This window comes from Ostrea edulis, chromosome 3 (genome assembly GCF_947568905.1).
Source record: "Ostrea edulis chromosome 3, xbOstEdul1.1, whole genome shotgun sequence".
NCBI classification, from domain to species: domain Eukaryota; kingdom Metazoa; phylum Mollusca; class Bivalvia; order Ostreida; family Ostreidae; genus Ostrea; species Ostrea edulis.
The window spans coordinates 27,406,028-27,425,330 of record NC_079166.1 but is presented as its reverse complement, the minus strand read 5'-3'; the positions used below and the strand labels follow the sequence as shown (position 1 = coordinate 27,425,330).

General features: G+C 37.7%; 2 protein-coding genes across 5 annotated transcripts; one reads left to right on the top strand and one right to left on the bottom strand.

Moving 5' to 3' along the window:
- The first annotated feature begins 2,834 nt into the window (after window positions 1-2,834).
- On the top strand, window positions 2,835-8,849 carry LOC125673497 (fibrinogen-like protein 1). Its single transcript, XM_048910095.2, has 5 exons — window positions 2,835-3,150; window positions 6,660-6,803; window positions 6,907-7,024; window positions 7,166-7,314; window positions 8,095-8,849. Exons 1-5 carry the CDS (start codon window positions 2,941-2,943, stop codon window positions 8,626-8,628), a joined length of 1,155 nt encoding a protein of 384 aa, XP_048766052.2. The 5' UTR covers window positions 2,835-2,940; the 3' UTR covers window positions 8,629-8,849.
- On the bottom strand, window positions 8,717-16,210 carry LOC125673513 (uncharacterized). 4 transcript variants are annotated; one of them, XM_048910124.2, is made up of 8 exons: window positions 15,511-15,762; window positions 14,477-14,533; window positions 12,046-12,383; window positions 10,720-10,922; window positions 10,354-10,499; window positions 10,073-10,196; window positions 9,335-9,465; window positions 8,717-9,065 (listed from the first exon to the last, which is right to left on the bottom strand). In XM_048910124.2, the coding sequence occupies exons 3-8, from the start codon at window positions 12,196-12,198 to the stop codon at window positions 8,962-8,964; spliced, it is 861 nt and encodes a 286-aa protein (XP_048766081.2). In that variant the 5' UTR covers window positions 12,199-12,383; window positions 14,477-14,533; window positions 15,511-15,762; the 3' UTR covers window positions 8,717-8,961. The 4 variants fall into 4 exon arrangements, with proteins under 4 accessions (XP_048766081.2, XP_056016321.1, XP_048766080.2 ...); XM_056160346.1 differs by lacking the exons at window positions 14,477-14,533; window positions 15,511-15,762 and adding an exon at window positions 16,145-16,210; XM_048910123.2 differs by lacking the exon at window positions 14,477-14,533 and having other exon boundaries at window positions 15,511-15,992.
- Between the last annotated feature and the right edge of the window lie 3,093 nt (window positions 16,211-19,303).

The window sequence follows — 19,303 nt, the reverse complement described above, 5'->3', positions numbered from 1 at the left end:
TGTTTGTATAACTCTTTTGTTGAAACCTGGAAAGATGAAATATATAACTCATCCAAGTGTTCTACATAGGGAAAAGTGCCACATATGATTCTCATATGAAGTGAGTTTCATATGAGGATCATATGCAAGTAATATGTGTATCAAATGAAACTCACTTCATATGAGAATCATATGTGACAAACATATCATTCTCATATGTAGAAAATCATATGAATTTCATAGGAATTGATTTTCGTATGATTATCACATGATATAATTTCATATGAATTATAATTATAGGATGTACAAGACAACTTGTGGTTTTGAAAATTATTTAACTACACTACCACAAGATTTACTGTATAATTTTTGTCGCTTTAGACGCAGTAGCTGTAAATTGCCAATTGAATCTGGCAGGTTTTTAAGTATTGGTAGATTTGAACGATGAATTCCATTATCTATTTAGTTGTACTTATTTTCTTCATGAAGGGTGTAGATTCTTGCCAACACGCTTATCTGATTGTCGAAATACTATCAGCTATAGTGAAATAATGAACTGTAAAGACAAATATACTATGATAGGACTTGCCAAATTTATCAAGTTAGTACTGTCCATATTTTTATGATATCACCTTCCCGTTGTGTTTCATTCATTGTGTTCAACATTGTTGTTGATTGTACCTTTTTTGTACTATTATGCTCCATGTGGAGCTTTAGTGAAATAAAAAGTTTCAAAGTCAGTACAGGTACACGCATTGTACTACAACAAACCCTTAGTTGTTATAATAAAACAGTATCACATCTCATTGCATTGTACACATTTTCTTTGTTTTACACTTGCAATCTGTCTTGGTTACTGGGAGTACAAGATCAACAGTCTGGTACAATAATTTATTACCAGATTGTTAACAGGCACTGTCCCTTTGTGCCCTCTAATCAAGTCAACAATCCATACTTTCTTTAACGCTTCGTACAATTGTTTTCATTTATATAATTATTCTATTCTAACCTCCCTGCTTTAGGCATAAAGCACTCAGAACAACTGGGTCCTGCATGTACATGTGTTTTATACTTGCATACTGTACTTACTAAACAATAATTATACTGATTTGATTACGATTTTATATGTATTCACACATCATTATCCGCTGTTTCTGAAACTGGGACTGTCCTTAGACATGTAAAGCAGTTGGGTTACTTTATTGTATATATCGTGTTGTTAATTTAAACATTGTCTGCAATCAGTATTTCATATATAATTATAGATGTGTGCAGTGCAGAAGTGTGAACTCTGACAGTATTAGTACTTCTGAATAATTGTTATGTATTTCCATTGTTATAATCAATTGCTTGTTAACCTGTACATGCCCCCGAGGACCCTTGATTGGTGAATAAACAATAAACAAATAATAATACATATAATGATGGTGGTGATGAGAATGATGATGATACTCCACTTAAAATAGAGCACTATTGTAGCAGCGTGGTATCGAACCAGTTATCTAACTACCACCCGACACCCAGAAAGGGACTGATAATGCTATCTAACTACCACCCGACACCCAGAAAGGGACTGATAAGCACACTCACTTGGGAAATAGAACTGTGTTTTGAAAATTGGGATAAATAAGATATTTACAATTTTCTTTCATAAATAATATTAGTCCAAATTGTAATTTATCGCACTTTGTTATAATCTTTAATATCCCAGAGTTGTTTTTTCTCACAGATGAAAAACACTCAATATTTTGGTCGATCATCGTGAATTTTACACCAGTATCGGGCTTATGTGAGGATCTAGAAGGCTGGGGTGTAGTTTTATGACACCAGCCCACAGGCACTTGTTTCTGTAAATGACTTATGACTTCTGTATACTAATAATTATTAGTATACAGAGGTCACAAGTTATTTACAGAAACAAGTGTCTGTGCACCAACCCTGGAATTTGCAAAGTATATAAGTTTACTTTATTCCGGCGTTGAGTATCGACCTAGATCTAGTGTTTCTAAATAGTACCATTTTGAATCCACAAAAACCGAGGTCCCATGTCACAGCAGGTGTGGCACGATAAAGATCTCTCTCTGCTTAATGGTCATAAGCGCCAAGCATAGGCCTAAATTTTGCAGCCCTTCACCATATGAGTGAAATATTCTCGAGAGGGACGTAAAACAATATTCAATCAATCAAGCATTTAATGTCTTTTAAAACAGCAATTCAAGCATGTATAACTCATCTAACTTTGTTTCGGCCTTGAGTTTTCAAATCAAATCATCAATCATTGTATTGTTCCGGATTCTTGTCCGTGATTTTTGTATTCCTAAACAGTATTTCAAGTGGTAAATTGAATTCAACGCATGACTTATCTCATCGGGCTCACGGCGGGTGTTGTGACCAGTCGGCAGGGGGTGGTCACTCCTCCTAGACACCTGTTCCCACCTCTGGTGTGTCTAGTGGGCCGTCCCTAGGACTTATCGAATTGTTATATATATACGTATCAACGTTTTTTCTTCCGAATGAAAATTTGAGTTTTGGAAGTCCCCTCAAATTACGAAACGTTAGCTATAACACTTGTACCACCGAGGTCCAGGAGTTACTGTACTTTTCGATCTGTGTCCTTTAAATAACGCTCTGCATACACAATTAAGATCAGGCACGTAGAATCAGGGGTCACGCTTATCCCCTCTCATTCACAATTTAGGACTTCAAAACTTGGGCAAAATGACATATTTTCGTTGTTTTTTTCCCTTCTACCTGTCAAGAACTTTGGACGAATGTGAAAAAAAACCCTTCTCCGACTGGCCCACATTTAAAAATAATGCCACATGCTTGAAAACTTTATGATAAGTCTGATACAGATTTAGGAAGTAACCGGGTTGATATCTACTGTCGATTGCCACATTTGGAGATAACTCACCAGGAGGCGCACCTGTCGGACGCAGCTGATATTAGAAAAAAAACAAAATGTCTACAATCAAATGTTTACTACACTCCACTGCTGTTTTATTTGTGACGTCATTGTGTTATGGACAGGTCCCTCGGCAAACCAGTGCCATTGCGTCACACTGTGAGGGGTCGCTCTGTAACCTTATTTTGGGGGTTAAAAATATACCCAAAAAGATTCAGACGACATCCGCCCCAGAAGTTTCCAAAGAAGGCCTACTTCCGGTCCTTGTGAGTAGAGAGTTTGTTTTCTTTCGTTAAAACATACGTCCACATTGTTTAATTAGGTTTACACTCTTTTTTTGGACGTAGATTTGGGATTTCTAAGACTAGTGCTCTTCCTTTAGTGATTGATTAATTGCATATTGGTTAACGTCCCTGAAAAATTTCCACACATATGGAGACGTTACCATTGCCAGTGAAGGCCTGCTTAGGCCTATGCTCGAGTAAATACGACCTTTGAGCAGAGAGGGGTATTTATCGTGCCACACCTGCTGTGACACAGGGTTTCGGTTTTGCGGTCTCATCCGAATGACCGTCCCATCTAGTCTCTTACGACAAGGAAGGGGCACCGAGGACCTACTCTAACCCGGACCTTAGGGGAATCATTTAATGAAGATAGCGAACAGTGATCAATCTCATAAATAGAGAGTTGGTCAAACACGGACCACTGGACACACCAGAGGTGGGATCAGGTGTTTAGGAGGGAATAAGCATCCATTGTCGACCGGTCACGCCCGCTGTATGCCCTATATCTTGATCAGGTAAACGGAGTTATTCTTAGTCAAAATTAGTCTGCTAAGAACGGCTATGAAACAAGTCAGCCAAATAGGTTATATTGGCAAACTAGATCGTTATAACAACCATAGAAAATGCGAAATGCTGACTTTAAACGAGACTGTTGGAACCCCTGTAACATCAAGTTGTTTGTCAGTAGCCAGCCTCTATTTAAAACTGATTAAACGCAGAACAATGTCTTGCATATCGAATCAATTGAAAGATATCAACAAACACCCTGCTGAAATCATCCCGTTTGTCATTAAGTTTAGTTGTTAATCTGCCGTTATTATTTATTTTTAAAACAATTAATGTGACTTTAACCTAAAGAGTAGAGCAAACACGGACCCCTGGACACACCAGAGGTGGGATCAGGTTCCTGGAAGGAGTGGAACATTTTCTATCCTGGTGTCTACAAGACTGTTGTACGGACGGACATAATCAACCACGCACGGTCAAAATGCTATCCCATCCCATCCCATTAAGCTTAGTTACGAGGGGACGTAAATTGTGTAATATTTCTAATTTCCTGCGTAACATTTATAAGACAGAGTTTGATTGGTTAACAAGCCTGGTGTAAATTCTTGCTACAAACACATTATTATACGCCCGTCTTTAGACGGGACGTATTATGGTACAGCGATGTCTGTACGTCCGTCCGTCCATTCGGGGTTTTCTCTTTATAATTTCATTTCCCTTTCACATATCATGCTGAAACTTGCTGTGTAGCTTCTTTGTGGGTCACTCTAGATCATACTGCAATTTTGATCCATTTCGACCTTTTTCCCAGGAGTTTTGCCCCTTTATTTGAAAATAATTATTATATGGAGGGTACATAATTTGTCCGCCCTACTCCTCCCACAGTTTTCAAGTGAGAGTCAATCTACTCTGGACATAGGAATGTAATGTCCGCTCAATATCTTGAGAACCCTTTGCTTGAAAAACATCAAACTTAACACACTGGCACATTCTAAGAAGTAGATGACCCCTATTGATTTTGAGGTCAAATGTCAAGGGTCAAACTGGGCATAGGAATATACTGACTATTCAATGTCTAGAGAACCCTTTGCTTGACAGACATCAAATTTGGTACACCATTACATCTTTATAAGAAGATGACCCCTATTGATTTTGAGGTCAAAGGTCAAGGGTCAAACAGGATATTAGAATATACTGTCCGTTCAATATCTTGAGAACCCTTTGCTTGACAGACATCAACTTAGTACACTGGTACATCTTCAGGAGAAGATGACCCATATTGATTTTGAAGTCAAAAGTCAATTGTTAAACTGGACATAGTAATATATTGTCTCCTAAATTTAAAGAATTATTTGCTTGATTGTCACCAAACTTGGCACACTGGTACAGCATAAGGGGTAGATGACCCCTATTCATTTTTAAGTCACATAGTCAATTCACTCTTGACATAGGAAGACATTGTCTGCTCAATATTTTGAATTGATGGTACTACTATCAATTAAATGATGTGTGTGTATAACCCTTTTCAATTTTGCACCATGGGGGGCATATGTGTTTTACAAACATCTCTTGTTTTGTGGGGTGTTTGTATAGGTACTGAAGATGTGCATGTGGGATGGATTTTGATTTTCTATAATTTTTGAGAAAATTACAGGTTGTTGAACTTAGTCTATTTGGAAATTAATATTCTATGGCGGGTACATAATTTGTTCGCCCAACTCCTCCCACAGTTTTCAAGTGAGGACCATCTAATTTTGTGGAGTGTTTGTATGGGTATTGAAGATGTGCATCTGGGGAAGCATTTTGATTTTCTCCCATTTTTGAAAAAATTACAGGTTGTTGAACTTGGTCCATTTTGAGGAAATTTCGATTTTTAAGCTAAGACCCTTTGTTCATATGAAAGTTTGTCACATCCTCATGATGGCTTATAATTCCTGAAGCAAAGTTATACAAATTATAGCACAAGAAAAACACCCTATATAAGCATTTCACGGGCGTATTATGTACCGTTTGCGGTACTTTTGTTTTACCTCCTTTTAAAGAGTTCCTTTTTTAAAAAAACAAATTTCAGGACACGTTGAAAATTTCGTTACTTAAGTCGGTAGACTATTTACCAACATGATGTTCTTATACTAAAGCAATTTTTAATCAATGTTTATAAAAACTCAAGCGATTGCATAGTGTCTCTATACGGATAAGTTCTGAAAAACACTAATGCTTTGATCATGGTGACTTAATTCAGTTTGTAATGTTGCTATTTTTACATGTTTTAGACATTTATTCACATTTTGTACAGAAGAGAAGTTCGTGTGATTTGGTCCTTAATACACGCAGGAAGTGGGATAACTCGTACTAAGGCATTTGGTTACATAGAATAAGGCAAGGGTGTACGGCCTTCTACTACAATGATAATATGCGGAGACGGACAAAAGGGGCCACGAAGGGATGAAATGGATCCATAAGGGGATAAAAAGGGGGAGAGAGAAAATAGAGAAGTGAAGGGGCACTTGGCACACCTATTCCGATAACATTTTACATCGATTTGATGTAGGGTACCGTAATCGGCCGAGGGTAGCCGAATGGGGGAGGGAGGACGTAAGGAAGAGGAGAAAGGAAAGGGAGGGGAGGGAAAACAGAGAGAGAGGGGGATAGAAAGAAAGAAAGAAAGAGGCCTCTCCCCCTGTCCACTTCTCTATTTCGGTGATAGCGGAATCTACATACTTAATTATGTACATGCATGTATATTACCATGGATATTATACTGATTTTGTTCACTTATTACGGCACATCAACTGAACAGCCACATTTTCATTTTATAATTCATCAGTTATGAAATATTTTGCTTTAATCTTGAGACTTAAACTTCTCAGAATATATGAATTAGATACACGTGCATACAAATGTATATGACACTTTGTATATACCGTAGCACTTAGCACGTGCTGATGAAAGAACTAATGACACATACGATATTTTGAATGCAGCGAATTTTATCCGGATTGTCGACTGTCATACAGCGAGAAAAACAACGGAACCAAGAAAGAAGCAACACCCACGACAAACAGATCACTGACCTCGTCAATGTAGTGAGAACGCTTGTCACCAACACCAAGTTCTACAGAAACACGGTATCACAAGTGACCATCATTTTTTAAATGTCCGTATACACTAGTAATATTGGTAAGTAATTGATAAATTTTCTGTCACTTCCGAAATTTCTACTGAATTTAGCTAAAAGAGGAAATTGGTGAATTGAAAAGACACATGATCCGCTTGAATGGTATGGTGACTGGTGCGACACCTAGTGGAGTGATCGTGCGGCCTCTAGAAACCCCAGATCTTTCATCAGGTATTTTGTGTGAAAACATCAGATTAACTATAATCATATTCTACAGCGCAAACTAGAAAAAGTCAAAGTTTTGCGTCACGATGAAATCGGCTTTTATTCGGAAAATATGACTACCGTACGTGTATGGTTTTTTTTTTCTAGCGGCGGCAGTGGACTGCGCGGCATTGTATTTGGCCGGTGTAAATGTGAGCGGTATTTATGTTCTTCAGCCTGACCCTACAGACAACAGAACAAGGTTCCCTGCGTTTTGTGACATGGAGACGGATGGCGGCGGATGGACCGTTATACAAGTAAGGAGTTAAACCCTTGCAGTTATCTAACTCTCTCAAAATACAGTAAAACATGCAAAAAAACAACAAAAAAACGAACACTCTTATAACGAATTTCACGTTTTTTGTTCTTTGCGAAGTGATATTTACATGTATTCCCTTATGAGAGGAAAATTATGAAAATTTTATTGGATGTAAATAAGTTTCGTTATAACTAATTGTTTTTTTACTGGTCCTGGGGGTTCGCTATAATTGTGTTTTTACTGTAAATTTAAGTTTCGTTATAATGAACTGTTTTTGCTAGCTGTGGAGGTTCGTTATAACCGTGTTTTACTGTATAATGAATTTGGGTTTTGCTGGTCTTCGAGGTTCGCTATAACCGTGTTTTACTTTATAATGAAGTTTTGTTATTACTAGATGTTTTTGCTGGACCCGGGGGTTTGCTATAACCGCGTTTTACTGTATAATGAAGTTTGGTTATAAATAATGAACTGTTTTACTAGCCCTGGAAGTTCGGTATAACAGTGTTTACTGTGTTAATACGTTTGATTATAACTTAATGTTTTTGCTGATCATGGGGATTCGCTATCACCGTGTTTTACTGTATAATGAAGTTTGGTTATGATGAACTGTGTTTGCTGGCTGTGGAGGTTCGTTATGCCCGTGCTTTACTGTATTAATATAACAAACTCTTTGGGTTCTGCTGGACCTGCGCGTTTTGCCTATAGCTGAAACAGTAAGTTAAGTTTACAATATCTCGATAAAGTTATAAGTTATAGAACTTTGAGGTATTTCATTTAGAGACGCCAATATGGAAACGAGGATTTCTTCAGAGGATGGAAAAGTTATAGTGAGGGCTTTGGCGACCTCCATCACGATTTCTGGTTAGGACTCAGAAACATCCATCTACTGACGAAATTCGGCAACAACAAAATGAGGTTTGATCTCCACGACTGGAATAACCAAACTCGGACTTCCTCGTTTGACTTCGTTAATATTGCGGATGAAGCCGACAATTTCCGTATTTTGGCGGGCGGTTACCATGGTACTGCTGGTGATCCCTTTCATACTACAAATTTTGGTGACAGAATGCAGAGCATGCGCTTCAGCACTTTCGATAATGACAACGATATGAGTCCTATGACGTCATGCGCGCGCACATTTAGCAGTGGTTGGTGGTTTAATAACTGCTTCGTTGTTAATCCCAACGGGATTTGGTACTCATCCCCCACGTACGGCGGGGAAACTCCCAATGGCATCATCTGGAATCTCTGGTATTCTAAAGGATACTCTCTTAAAAGTACCGAAATCAAATTACGCCCAGAACATTTTTGATATAGAATCCCACTTTGTACGTTCGAAACAAAAACCTTACACTCTGATTAACGTTATTGAACGTCATGTTGAAAATGAGTAGAATATAATAGAAACAGAACATTTTACTATCATCATTGAAAAAAACCGATCCGTACGTGTATATGCAAAATAGGGTACAAAAAACTTGGTTGCTGACAATGTTTAAAAAAAGGACGGGATAAAAAGAGTAACTGCATGCACTAGATGTCTGTTTTGTTGTCAGCACTAAGCACCGTGTTTAATCATATACAGAATTTTAAAAAAAAGTCTATATTGCACTAAAGATCATCATGGAACCAGATGCAATTCCTATCAGCTGGTTAAACGCGATAACCACGTGTGAGCCAGAATTTCCTCGGTCGTTATTCTGTTGACAGGATCCACCGACAGCATGCGTTTGATGAGATCCCTGCACTCTACAAATATATTTCAGTGAACTGTTAGTACTATCCTGAAGTGTTAGTACTATCCTGAAGTGTTAGTACTGTCCTGAAGTGTTAGTACTGTCCTGAAGTGTTAGTACTGTCCTGAAGTGTTAGTACTGTCCTGAAGTGTTAGTACTATCCTGAAGTGTTAGTACTATCCTGAAGTGTTAGTACTATCCTGAACTGTTAGTACTGTCCTGGAGTTACCCTATATGTGGGTGTTTGTGGGACTGTGTCTTAGACATGGAGTGATATCTTACCTTCTGACAAAAAGCTGGGTAGGATGCTGCCCTGTAGAATTTTGAAGTAAAGGTTGGAGTGATGGTCATTAGAGACCGAGTTCATATGGAAAGGATGACTACCCGTTACTAGGTAACACAAACATATTCCTCTGAAATTCAGAAAGAAGATACATGTATCTTAATTTTGAATATATGCGATCAAACATTAAGAAATAAAGTACGGGTTTTCATGGATGTCGCAGGATAACTTCCGAGGTCGAGAAATATGAAATATAAAAGCCGAGGCTATGTAGTGGCATTGCTTTAATCTCTGCAATGATGATACACCTATAAACAAGATCACTACAAGACAGAACAACCTATGCTAACACGCTTTACATAGTAACGAAATAATGACTATGGTTTTGTCCTATGACCTTTTGAGTTTTGATCTTGAAATCAGAAGGCATCTTCTCTCCTCCATATCGTTGGTGTCATTCCTTTAGCAAATATGATACCTAAATCTGAAATTAGTACCCTTTGGTCCCCCAAATATTGTTCTGAACAGGCGTATTTAGGCCTAGGGCGTTCTGAACAGGCGTATGTAGGCCCAGGGCGATCTGGACAGGCGTATATTTAGGCCTAGGGCGATCTGAACAGATGTATTTAGGCCTACGGCGTTCACTTTGGAACCGGGAGGTCCGTGATCGATTCTCGAAAAGGTATATCGGGGGGTGATAATGAAGATTATAACAACAGTTGTATGATTCCACTTACAGGCTCCAAATATCTGCTGAAATAGTGAAGGTTTGCCGGATAAGTATTTCAGGGGCCACGTAGGCGGGCGAGCCACACATCTTGGGATTATCTAAGTAAGCTACGTCGATGCTTAGTCCAAAGTCTGCAAAAGAAATGAGAGAAGATAAAATTCAGTTTCAGAATCATAAAACGAAAAATTGATTACAAAATTTTACACAAGTGTTTAGAAAACGTCATGACAACAGAAATTCATATTGAAGAACAATAGCAATTTATGGTGCAGTAATTACAAGGCTTACCAACTATGACTACTTTTACCCCTCCCTGAAGAACCATGTTGTCCAGTTTGATATCGCGGTGTAAGATATTCTGTGCATGCATGTAGTTAATGGCAGAAGTCATCTGGAGGAAGTATCGCCTAGTCTCATTTTCACTCAGTCTCGTTCTGAAAAAAAAAATCCTCTCATAAGGATTTTTATCATCACTGCAATAAATGATATTCTAGTTAAATAAACGCAGTTACCGTTAATCTAAGATAAAATTCATCTTAAAAAACTAGATTATCAAGTCAATCGGAAGATAAAATCTGGGAACGAGTTCTTATTGTATTGCAGGCCAATTGGGATATTTTAATTTTAATTTTGTCATGATGGAACCCTCCTCACACTTCACGTAGATACTGCCTGAGCGTGTCCCCGTTTATGTAGGACAGGACTAGGTAGAAGTTTCGATCTGTTTCCATCCATTCTCTCATACGCACGATGTTGGTATGGTCCAGCCGTTTCAGGGCGTACAGCTCTCTACTAAACCGCCGGAGTGCTTTGTCTCTCTGAAGGATCGACTTCTTCGGAACAACTTTTACGGCAGCCTGTATCAAATATCATTAACAGAAGAATGAGTGTACATACATGTATATTAATTTAATCTTTAGCATTATGAAGATTTAATTCCCGTGGGGATCTGGGTTAGAATAGGTCCTCAGTACCCTTGCTTGTCGTAGAAGGCTACTAAATGGGGCGGTCCTTCGGATGATACTGCAAAAACCGAGGTCCCGTGTCACAGCAGGTGTGACACGATAAAGATCCTCCCTGCTCAAAGTCCCTCAGCGCCGAGCATAGGCCGAAATTTGCAGCCCTTCACCGGCAGTGGTGACGTCTCCATATGAGTGAAATATTCTCGAGAGGACGTTAAACAATATTCAATCAATCAATACATACCGATCGTAATTAAATTTCTACAAAACACTGCACTTTTATCCGATTCTCAAAAAAAATAGATAAAAGCAGTGACGAGAAGGCATATGACATTGTTTCAAATACATTTTGCTCGTACAATGTATGTTGATAAGGTTTTGTTACTCATATAGGGCTATTGCCCGCTTTCAGTGCCACAACTATTGATCTATGCATAACTCTACTCATATAGGGCTATCGCCCGCTTTGTGTGCCACAAATTTTGATCTTTGCATAACACTCAGGGTCGTAATAGTGAGGGTTTTTTTTTATCGTGCCAAGCCTCCGCTATAACTAACGGTAAATAAATTGAAAAATAAAATCATGTCGATTCATGAATGATTGTCTCCCTGATAAGCAATTCCTGTTCGTAATCTCCGATGTGCATTGACCTTGCAAGTCAGAAGTTGGAATAATGCGGAGATCTATGATATATATAAAAATGCTGTCTGACTTGTTTCATACCGACTGTTAGACCGTCCCTGGCACACTGATTTTGACTACGGATAACTCCGTTTATCTGATCAAGATATAGAGCTCACGGCGGGGGTGACCGGTCAACAGAGGTGCTTACTCCTACTAGGCACCTGATCCCACCTCTGGTATATCCAGGGGTCCGTGTTTGCCAAATTAAACTCTCTATTTTGTATTGCTTATAGGAGTTATGAGATTGATCCCTGTTCAATATCTTCACCTTTCATAAGATAGTATTAATTATAATGATAGTACACATAAAGATAATAAAATTAATGTACTGACACTCTCTCCACTGAGTAGATGAGTTCCCAGCCGGACAGTGGCAAACGCTCCCTTTCCCAGCACTCGTCCTAACGTGTAGTTGCCAACCTTCTTCCTCCTATCCGACAACACAAATGTTTCTTTGAACACCGTCTCGAATAAGTCCAATGACATGTTGAAGTAATTCTCTCAAATATTGTCGATCATATATTTACAAACAAACAGGTGCCCTTCCCGTGTGTCAGTCACAATCTGTCTGGTCCATTTTTATCTGTCTTCCCCGATGAAGGTTGCTATAGTCCATTACACGCACAGTCCACTGTCCGACATCAATGGACGCCTGTAGGTTATATCTTTCCCTGTATTTAATTATGACAGCGCTTTAAATTTTCTTCATATCAATTAGGTTAAAGCCATTAAGTAAATATTGAAGTTTTATGCTCTTTTGAATTTTTTTCCACGGAGAAATGAAAGAACGAAACAGGAAAATGGGACACAGTTAAGGGTTGGAGTTAATCTGATGTTATTTTATTTTTCACACCCAGTGAAGTGTTGACGGGTTCTAAAATAAGAAACTAATCCCTTTATTCTTTAAGATTAATTTGTATATTTCATTCACTCATGGAGGGAATATTTAGCTGTTTTGTTTATTACCAGGAACAATACAGGGCTTAGATTTAAAGTACATGCATTGACATAGAAATGATTGTACAGTAATCATGCACACAGACCTGTCAACCTTATATACATACAGTGTACTAAGCCGGCTTTGTGACATGATAATTCATAATGTGCACTAATCTCCTTAATCCTAATCCACATATCTATTCTTATATTGAGACTGATATGGACATTTTTCTAATATACACAATTTGCTGGCATATGTTGTTGATAGCAATGTGAATACGTTGGACGAAATTGGATATATATGTATAAATATGTACATTTTTCTAATATCTACTGTAAAAATAGACAAACCAATATAAAATTATATTCTTCGTCTTGTTCTGACCAATAACATAATTAACACTTAATGTCTTGAAATATGATAATATCGACCTTATTCAACTTCTAGATTATATGACATTTCAGCGCTGAAATATAAATTACTGAATAATACAAATATTGATTAATGTATTTTATATACATGATTGGTCTTGGATTCGTTAGATACAATCACAGTTGCTAATTAAGCCCATCTTGGACCCGAACTGCGGCACCATAAATACAGACTTTCTATATTTATGGTATCACTGAGTTCGGGCCCAAAACGGGCTTAGCCCCTGTGGATACAATATATGACTTATTTGTACAAATTGGAATTGGTAAAGTCCATAAAATATATAATAATAATTGAAATAAAGCTAAAAATAATTTACGTATTACTAAATCATATGTTTCTGATGAAGTGTAGAAATGTGTGTGTTATAATTCGGAGCACACAATCATATAGAAGAATTACTTCTCTTACCACATAAAACTTTTATTTCTTTATTATTAATTTATCTATTATTATTATTTTTACAATTTTCTGTATCTAATTGATGGTGACCCCAGAATTCACAATCATGGTTTGCTGAACAGCCTATATCCCTCAAAACAACTTTTTACATTTTAAAATTGGAATCACTTCATTTTAGTGAACAAGCAGTAAACATTGTTTATATGGTGATTCAAATGCATTTTGTTTTACGAAATTTAATTAAAATTCAACGTAACACCGAAATTATAATTTCCCCCTACAATAAAATGAATGACTATATTCATAACAATTGTTCCTTTTGATTTATTATCTTCTTCCTTTTGATTATCATCTTCTTGAAATAAACGATTCAATTTCTTTCTAATATCACAATGTACTTTTATAATCCATTTACTGATGTACTGCATGTTACAGACAATTCAGCGTATTTTGTAAACGTAGTTCTGTTTGTAAAAATAGAATAGGAAGGTCATCGTGCGTTTTCTATGAGTAAACGGGGTGGATCCAGAATTTTTTTTGGCGGGGGGTTGGTTGGTTGATTCCCAAGGTTGTACCCTTTCCGCCCTCTCCCCCCAGGAAAGATTGAAGACCCCAAAATGTGAAACATATGATGTTTTTTGTTAATGTTCAATTAAAATGAATTGGGGGGGGGGGGGGGTGTGTTACTATCTCCGATAACCCTCCTCTAGAGCCGTCACTGAATACATAATGTTTTCCGTGAACTTCATTGCAGAATCCTTTACATTCACTGAAGTAGGAGTGAGGTGGGAGGGTCCTCTGTACCAAGCCCTACTGGTGACTAAATTGTTCTGACGACTTATTTCATAATGAATTATCGTTACCAATAGTACAATTTATTGAAAGTAATTGCAGATCACGCCTCCCTCCCCCTTCATAATCCAAAGTAACGAGCTCAAAGCCAGAGAGCAGTCAAGAATTTCAAATAACAATTTTTTAAAAAGTTCTTACCACAGTATGATTTCGACCCAACACGAATTCAGGTTGATAATGGCCTGAGGAAAGTTTCTGTCGGATAATTAATACACTGTATGCATATAGTTAATAGATTTTTGTTGAAACTCTTCGTAACATTCCATTAGTGTCTACCCAAATTCGTCACGTCATGTATACTTTAAACCCTGATAACGGCTCTATGTACACATGTTCAACAAACCTATTTCAAGATCCAATTATAGCTTTTTGTCTTCAAATGGATTTAGTGTATCGTATGAATTTTAAATCCAGCAAGCTTGTGAAATCTTCAAGGATATCAAATGATTAAATCGGGTGATCCTAAATAGAGTATTCTGTACAGGCCACACGTGCCAATATTTAGTAATCAACATTATCTTCAAAAACAAAATTCATCAATATATAAGATCTATGAATAATCGAATATGAATAGATGTTGTGCGTCTTATTAGTTTAATCCAATATGGATTCATAGAAAAAAGATTTTTTTAATGCACATATACGACATACATGTATAGAATGTATACGAATTTTTAAATATCTACCTGAGAGTATAATTAAAGTCTTTAAATAATATTCAGAAATTCTCTATTCATTCGATGAGGTTCTGTGTGACCATAGTGAAAGTAAAAGCGATTGCGTCTATATAATGATAATACCTAGTCTTAATACCCCATTAGCACTTTATTAGAACCTTCCAAAATAGACCCAGACTGTGTCATCTTTGAAACTGAAAACTTTGAAAGAACTCTGCATGTTTATATACTAAATATTTCGGAATCAGTCTGTCCTCCATGATTATATATATCTTGTATACTTCTGCCTTTTTTCTAGTATAATTCATATTGTAACTCTGACATTGCCTAACTACAAATTGATAAATTGTACCTCATGTACCAATAGATAAGTTGTTTGAGTGAATAGCCTGAGTTGAATAAATCTAGATCGCGTTCTGACAGAGTGCATCCATAAACGGAAAAAGAAATAAACAAAAAATCCTCAAAAAACTCTCCAAATTTTTTCATACTTACTTGATGGCTGCCAGTATTAAACGAAACACATGATTCAAATTCCGACGATCGGCGCGCTGTATTCCTTCAATGTTTGTTTTTAGACAAAAACAACCGTTAATAAACTCCTTTCAGTCTGCTCAGATCTACGTTTGACCATTCAAGGTCTATTTAAACGCAAAAGAGATTTTCCCCTTTTTATAACACCACTATCAAACTTTATATGCTTCATGCATGCGTGTATTTAAAAAGCTCAGACTGCATTTTATGATCAGCAATCAACAGAATTGCTCATTTTGCACAGCTATTGGCGATCATGAAAAGGTACACACCGTATAAATCAAATCATGAATTCATTCGCATGTCGATATTCTCAATCGTATCCGCAATTCTAGACCATATCTTTCCTGATTATTTTTCTTTTTGACTGAGCATTCATTGAAAGAGCGAGAAGGACTTAATTTCAATGGAAGAAGTCATTAATCAATGCAGATCAGCACTACCTCCCGGATCAGGAATTGGATTGGTTTATTTAATAATACTGTGTCATCGTGTTTATTCTCAACTGATTTCTAAAGCCTGGTAGAAATATCACCCGATGCTTGATTACGATTTAAAACGATAAAAATTGTTTGTCTGATTCTAGCGAGCTTACCTGATTGTCAGTTGTTGATGTACTAAGATTTATGTGCAGAACACCGTATGATGACGTCATGCTGAGGGGATTATATAGTTAAAAATATCAAAGGTAAACAGATAAACAAAGGATTCATTTATCAAAACCCGAGCACCGAGTACGCACTAGCTGCGTGCCATGGTTAACCCTTCTAATACGATATGTACAACGTATATATACACAACATGCGAATCATGGATTCAATAATAGAATTTTTATCACAGAAAATTGTACTTGTACTTCGATGTTGATGTAAACTATTCAAAGACTTTGGGAGTTTCCGGATTACAGAGACATGATTCTTAAAACCTTGTTAAGGTAGTCAGTCATTTCATTTGAAAAGCGTTAGGATGTTTCATGTTATCATTCAAAGCCGCCGTAGAATAGGTCCTCAGTACCAATTGCTTGTCGTATTAGGCGTCTACATGGGGCGGTCCTTTGGATGAGATCGCAAAAATCGAGACCCGTGTCACAACAGGTGTGGCACGATAAAGATCACTCCCTGCTCAAAGGCCGGAAGTGCCGAGCATAGGCCTCAATTTTGCAGCCCTTCATCGGCAATGGCGATGATTCTCTAGCGGGACATTATGTTATATAATTGACCATGGCATTGGATGACAATCCGCATATCATAAACCATGCTAGGTTTTGTGACTATTTTTTTCTGTGGTTGGACAAGCTCCGGTCAGCTCAGTATATTCCGTTACGCTACAACTCCAATATCATTATTCGTAGGGGAAAGTAGTCCCGGAGAATTGACACTGTTCGGAGTTTGGTTGTCGGGGTTAGTTCCGGAATAAAGACACGAGGTTAAAACGTGCTGGTGTGTTTGGTGGATGTATCTTTACATTTACATAAATACTGAATAGCCAAGACGACGACACAATCGAGCTTTGATGATAAGGAGGTACACTGACGTTTGTAATGTCGAGATTGTCTATTTTTTTTCTAGGAGTACATTGATCATGATTGAGCATTGCTTTTTCAACGCATTGTTGATTTCCTTCAGCTTCGCTTTGCTTTTCTTCTAATGAATGGCCGACGCAATCTCTCTCTAAAGTGGCAACGTCCTTGTGAGTAAAGGTCTACAGAACTATCCAAAAATGAATGTCGTGTAATGTAAACGCTTGTCGGAACTATGGTTCAGCAAGTTGGGGTATTTCAAGCGTACTTCGTGAGGAAGGTAGCTGTAAAGTTGCAACCAGCTCGTTAAACATAGCATGAAGGAGAAGCCACGAATAAATGAATATCGACGAATCGAAATTTGTTTTCACTGTTTTCACAGAATATGTCAAACAAGTGAACAATTTCGGTACCGTAGTCCATGAAAGTTTTCAAAATACTTTTAAAAAGATTGACCTTTAACAACAGAAACCTAATTTTTTATCTTCATTAAGACATTCAGCATGGACAAATATTTGCATTTCGGCGCTTATATTTCCGAGCATCTTCCCACAACATGTATGTAATATCTTAAGAAGATGTGTTCATATTCAAAATTTCAGAATGCTTTTGAATTACTAGATACAATAAGATGATGTTCGGACCAAAGTTTTGTCCTCAGAGATATAATAGAAAGGTGAGGATAACGAACAGTGATCAATCTCATAATTTCTATAAGCAATACAAAATAGAGAGTTGGGCAAACACGGACCCCTGGATATACCAGAGGTGGGATCAGGTGCCCAGGAGGAGTAAGCATCCCCTTTCGACCGGTCACACCCACCGTGAGCCCTATATCCTGATCAGGTAAACGGGGTTATCCGTAGCTAAAATCAGTGTGCCAAGAACGGCCTAACAATCGGTATGAAACATGGAATATATTTCGAAGTTAAGACTGCGGTAACGCAAGGCTGTGCAATATCATTCTTACTGTCTAATCTTACCATCGATTGTGTGATGTGTAAAAAATAAAAAAAACACCCAAAAGATACACAGAAGAATTTCATGTAGTTGGAAAATAACTTCAAAACTTGAGGACCTTAATTTTGCAAACTTGCATGACAACAAAAATGTTAAGACGGCGATGGAAATGAGTAGAACATGTTATTAGAAAAGGCCAGGCATGGATAGCGAAAGAGTGGAAGAACACTGTACACCAGAAGGGAAACGAAAGAGAGGTTAGTCAGAAGTGGAAGCAAAAGGGAATCGTAGCAAAGAAGGCCAAAGACAGACACCGCCTAACCTGTGTTGCTGACCTGCATGCCAGTGACATTACGAGCCTAAAGTAAATATTGGGTAGGAGAGGCTCTCTATATTCTGTTTGAACGTTTTGTTAGACTATAAGGTAGACTCTCTTTATTCTGTGTGAACGTTTTGTTGGACTATTGAGTAGGGTAGAATCTGTTTTTGATCCCTGATTGGTGGGCGTTGATCAGCCACTGGATTGCAGGTCGTCGCTGTACGATACGGGCTTAACATACATGTAGATTTTGACTACGGATTACTCCGTGTATCTGATCAAAACATAGGGCTCACGGCGGGTGTTACCAGTCGACCGGGGATGCTTACTCTTCCTAGGCACCTGATCCAACCTCTGGTGTGTCAGGGGTCCGTGTTTGTCCAACTCTTTATTTTGTATTACTTATAGGAGTTATGATATTGATCACCATTCGTTATCTTTAGCTTTCATGCTCACGATTTTCAAAAATTCGGCTACGTACTTTTTGTATATAGAAGATCGTGAATACACTTCTGTTTATGTTCATGTATTTATATATACGAGGGCTGTTCGATATGTAATGTGTCTTGTACCACAGCGCGATAACGCTTTGCACGATTTCGTGGATGATGATACATGTCTTCGTGAATAGTTCTATTCAATACCTTTCCAACGGTATAAACACGAGCCTTCAACTCCACATACTTTTAAACTTATAGTCATTTCAATAGAGCCAGTCGTTGACCACTGTTGTAAAAATGGTTGGGAAATGGGTTGAGAATATTGAAAAAAATTGGAGCTTACATAAAAGTTCGCACAAAACCCGGTCATTCGGTGATGAAGATTTTTACTGAATTGGGGGAAGTTTATTGGGCTGATAAGGTATATTATGAGACGGTTCGTAAGTGAAGAAAGAAATTTCTGACTGGCACAGAGGCCGTCAAAGATTCAGCAAAATCTGGTCGACCTGTGACTAA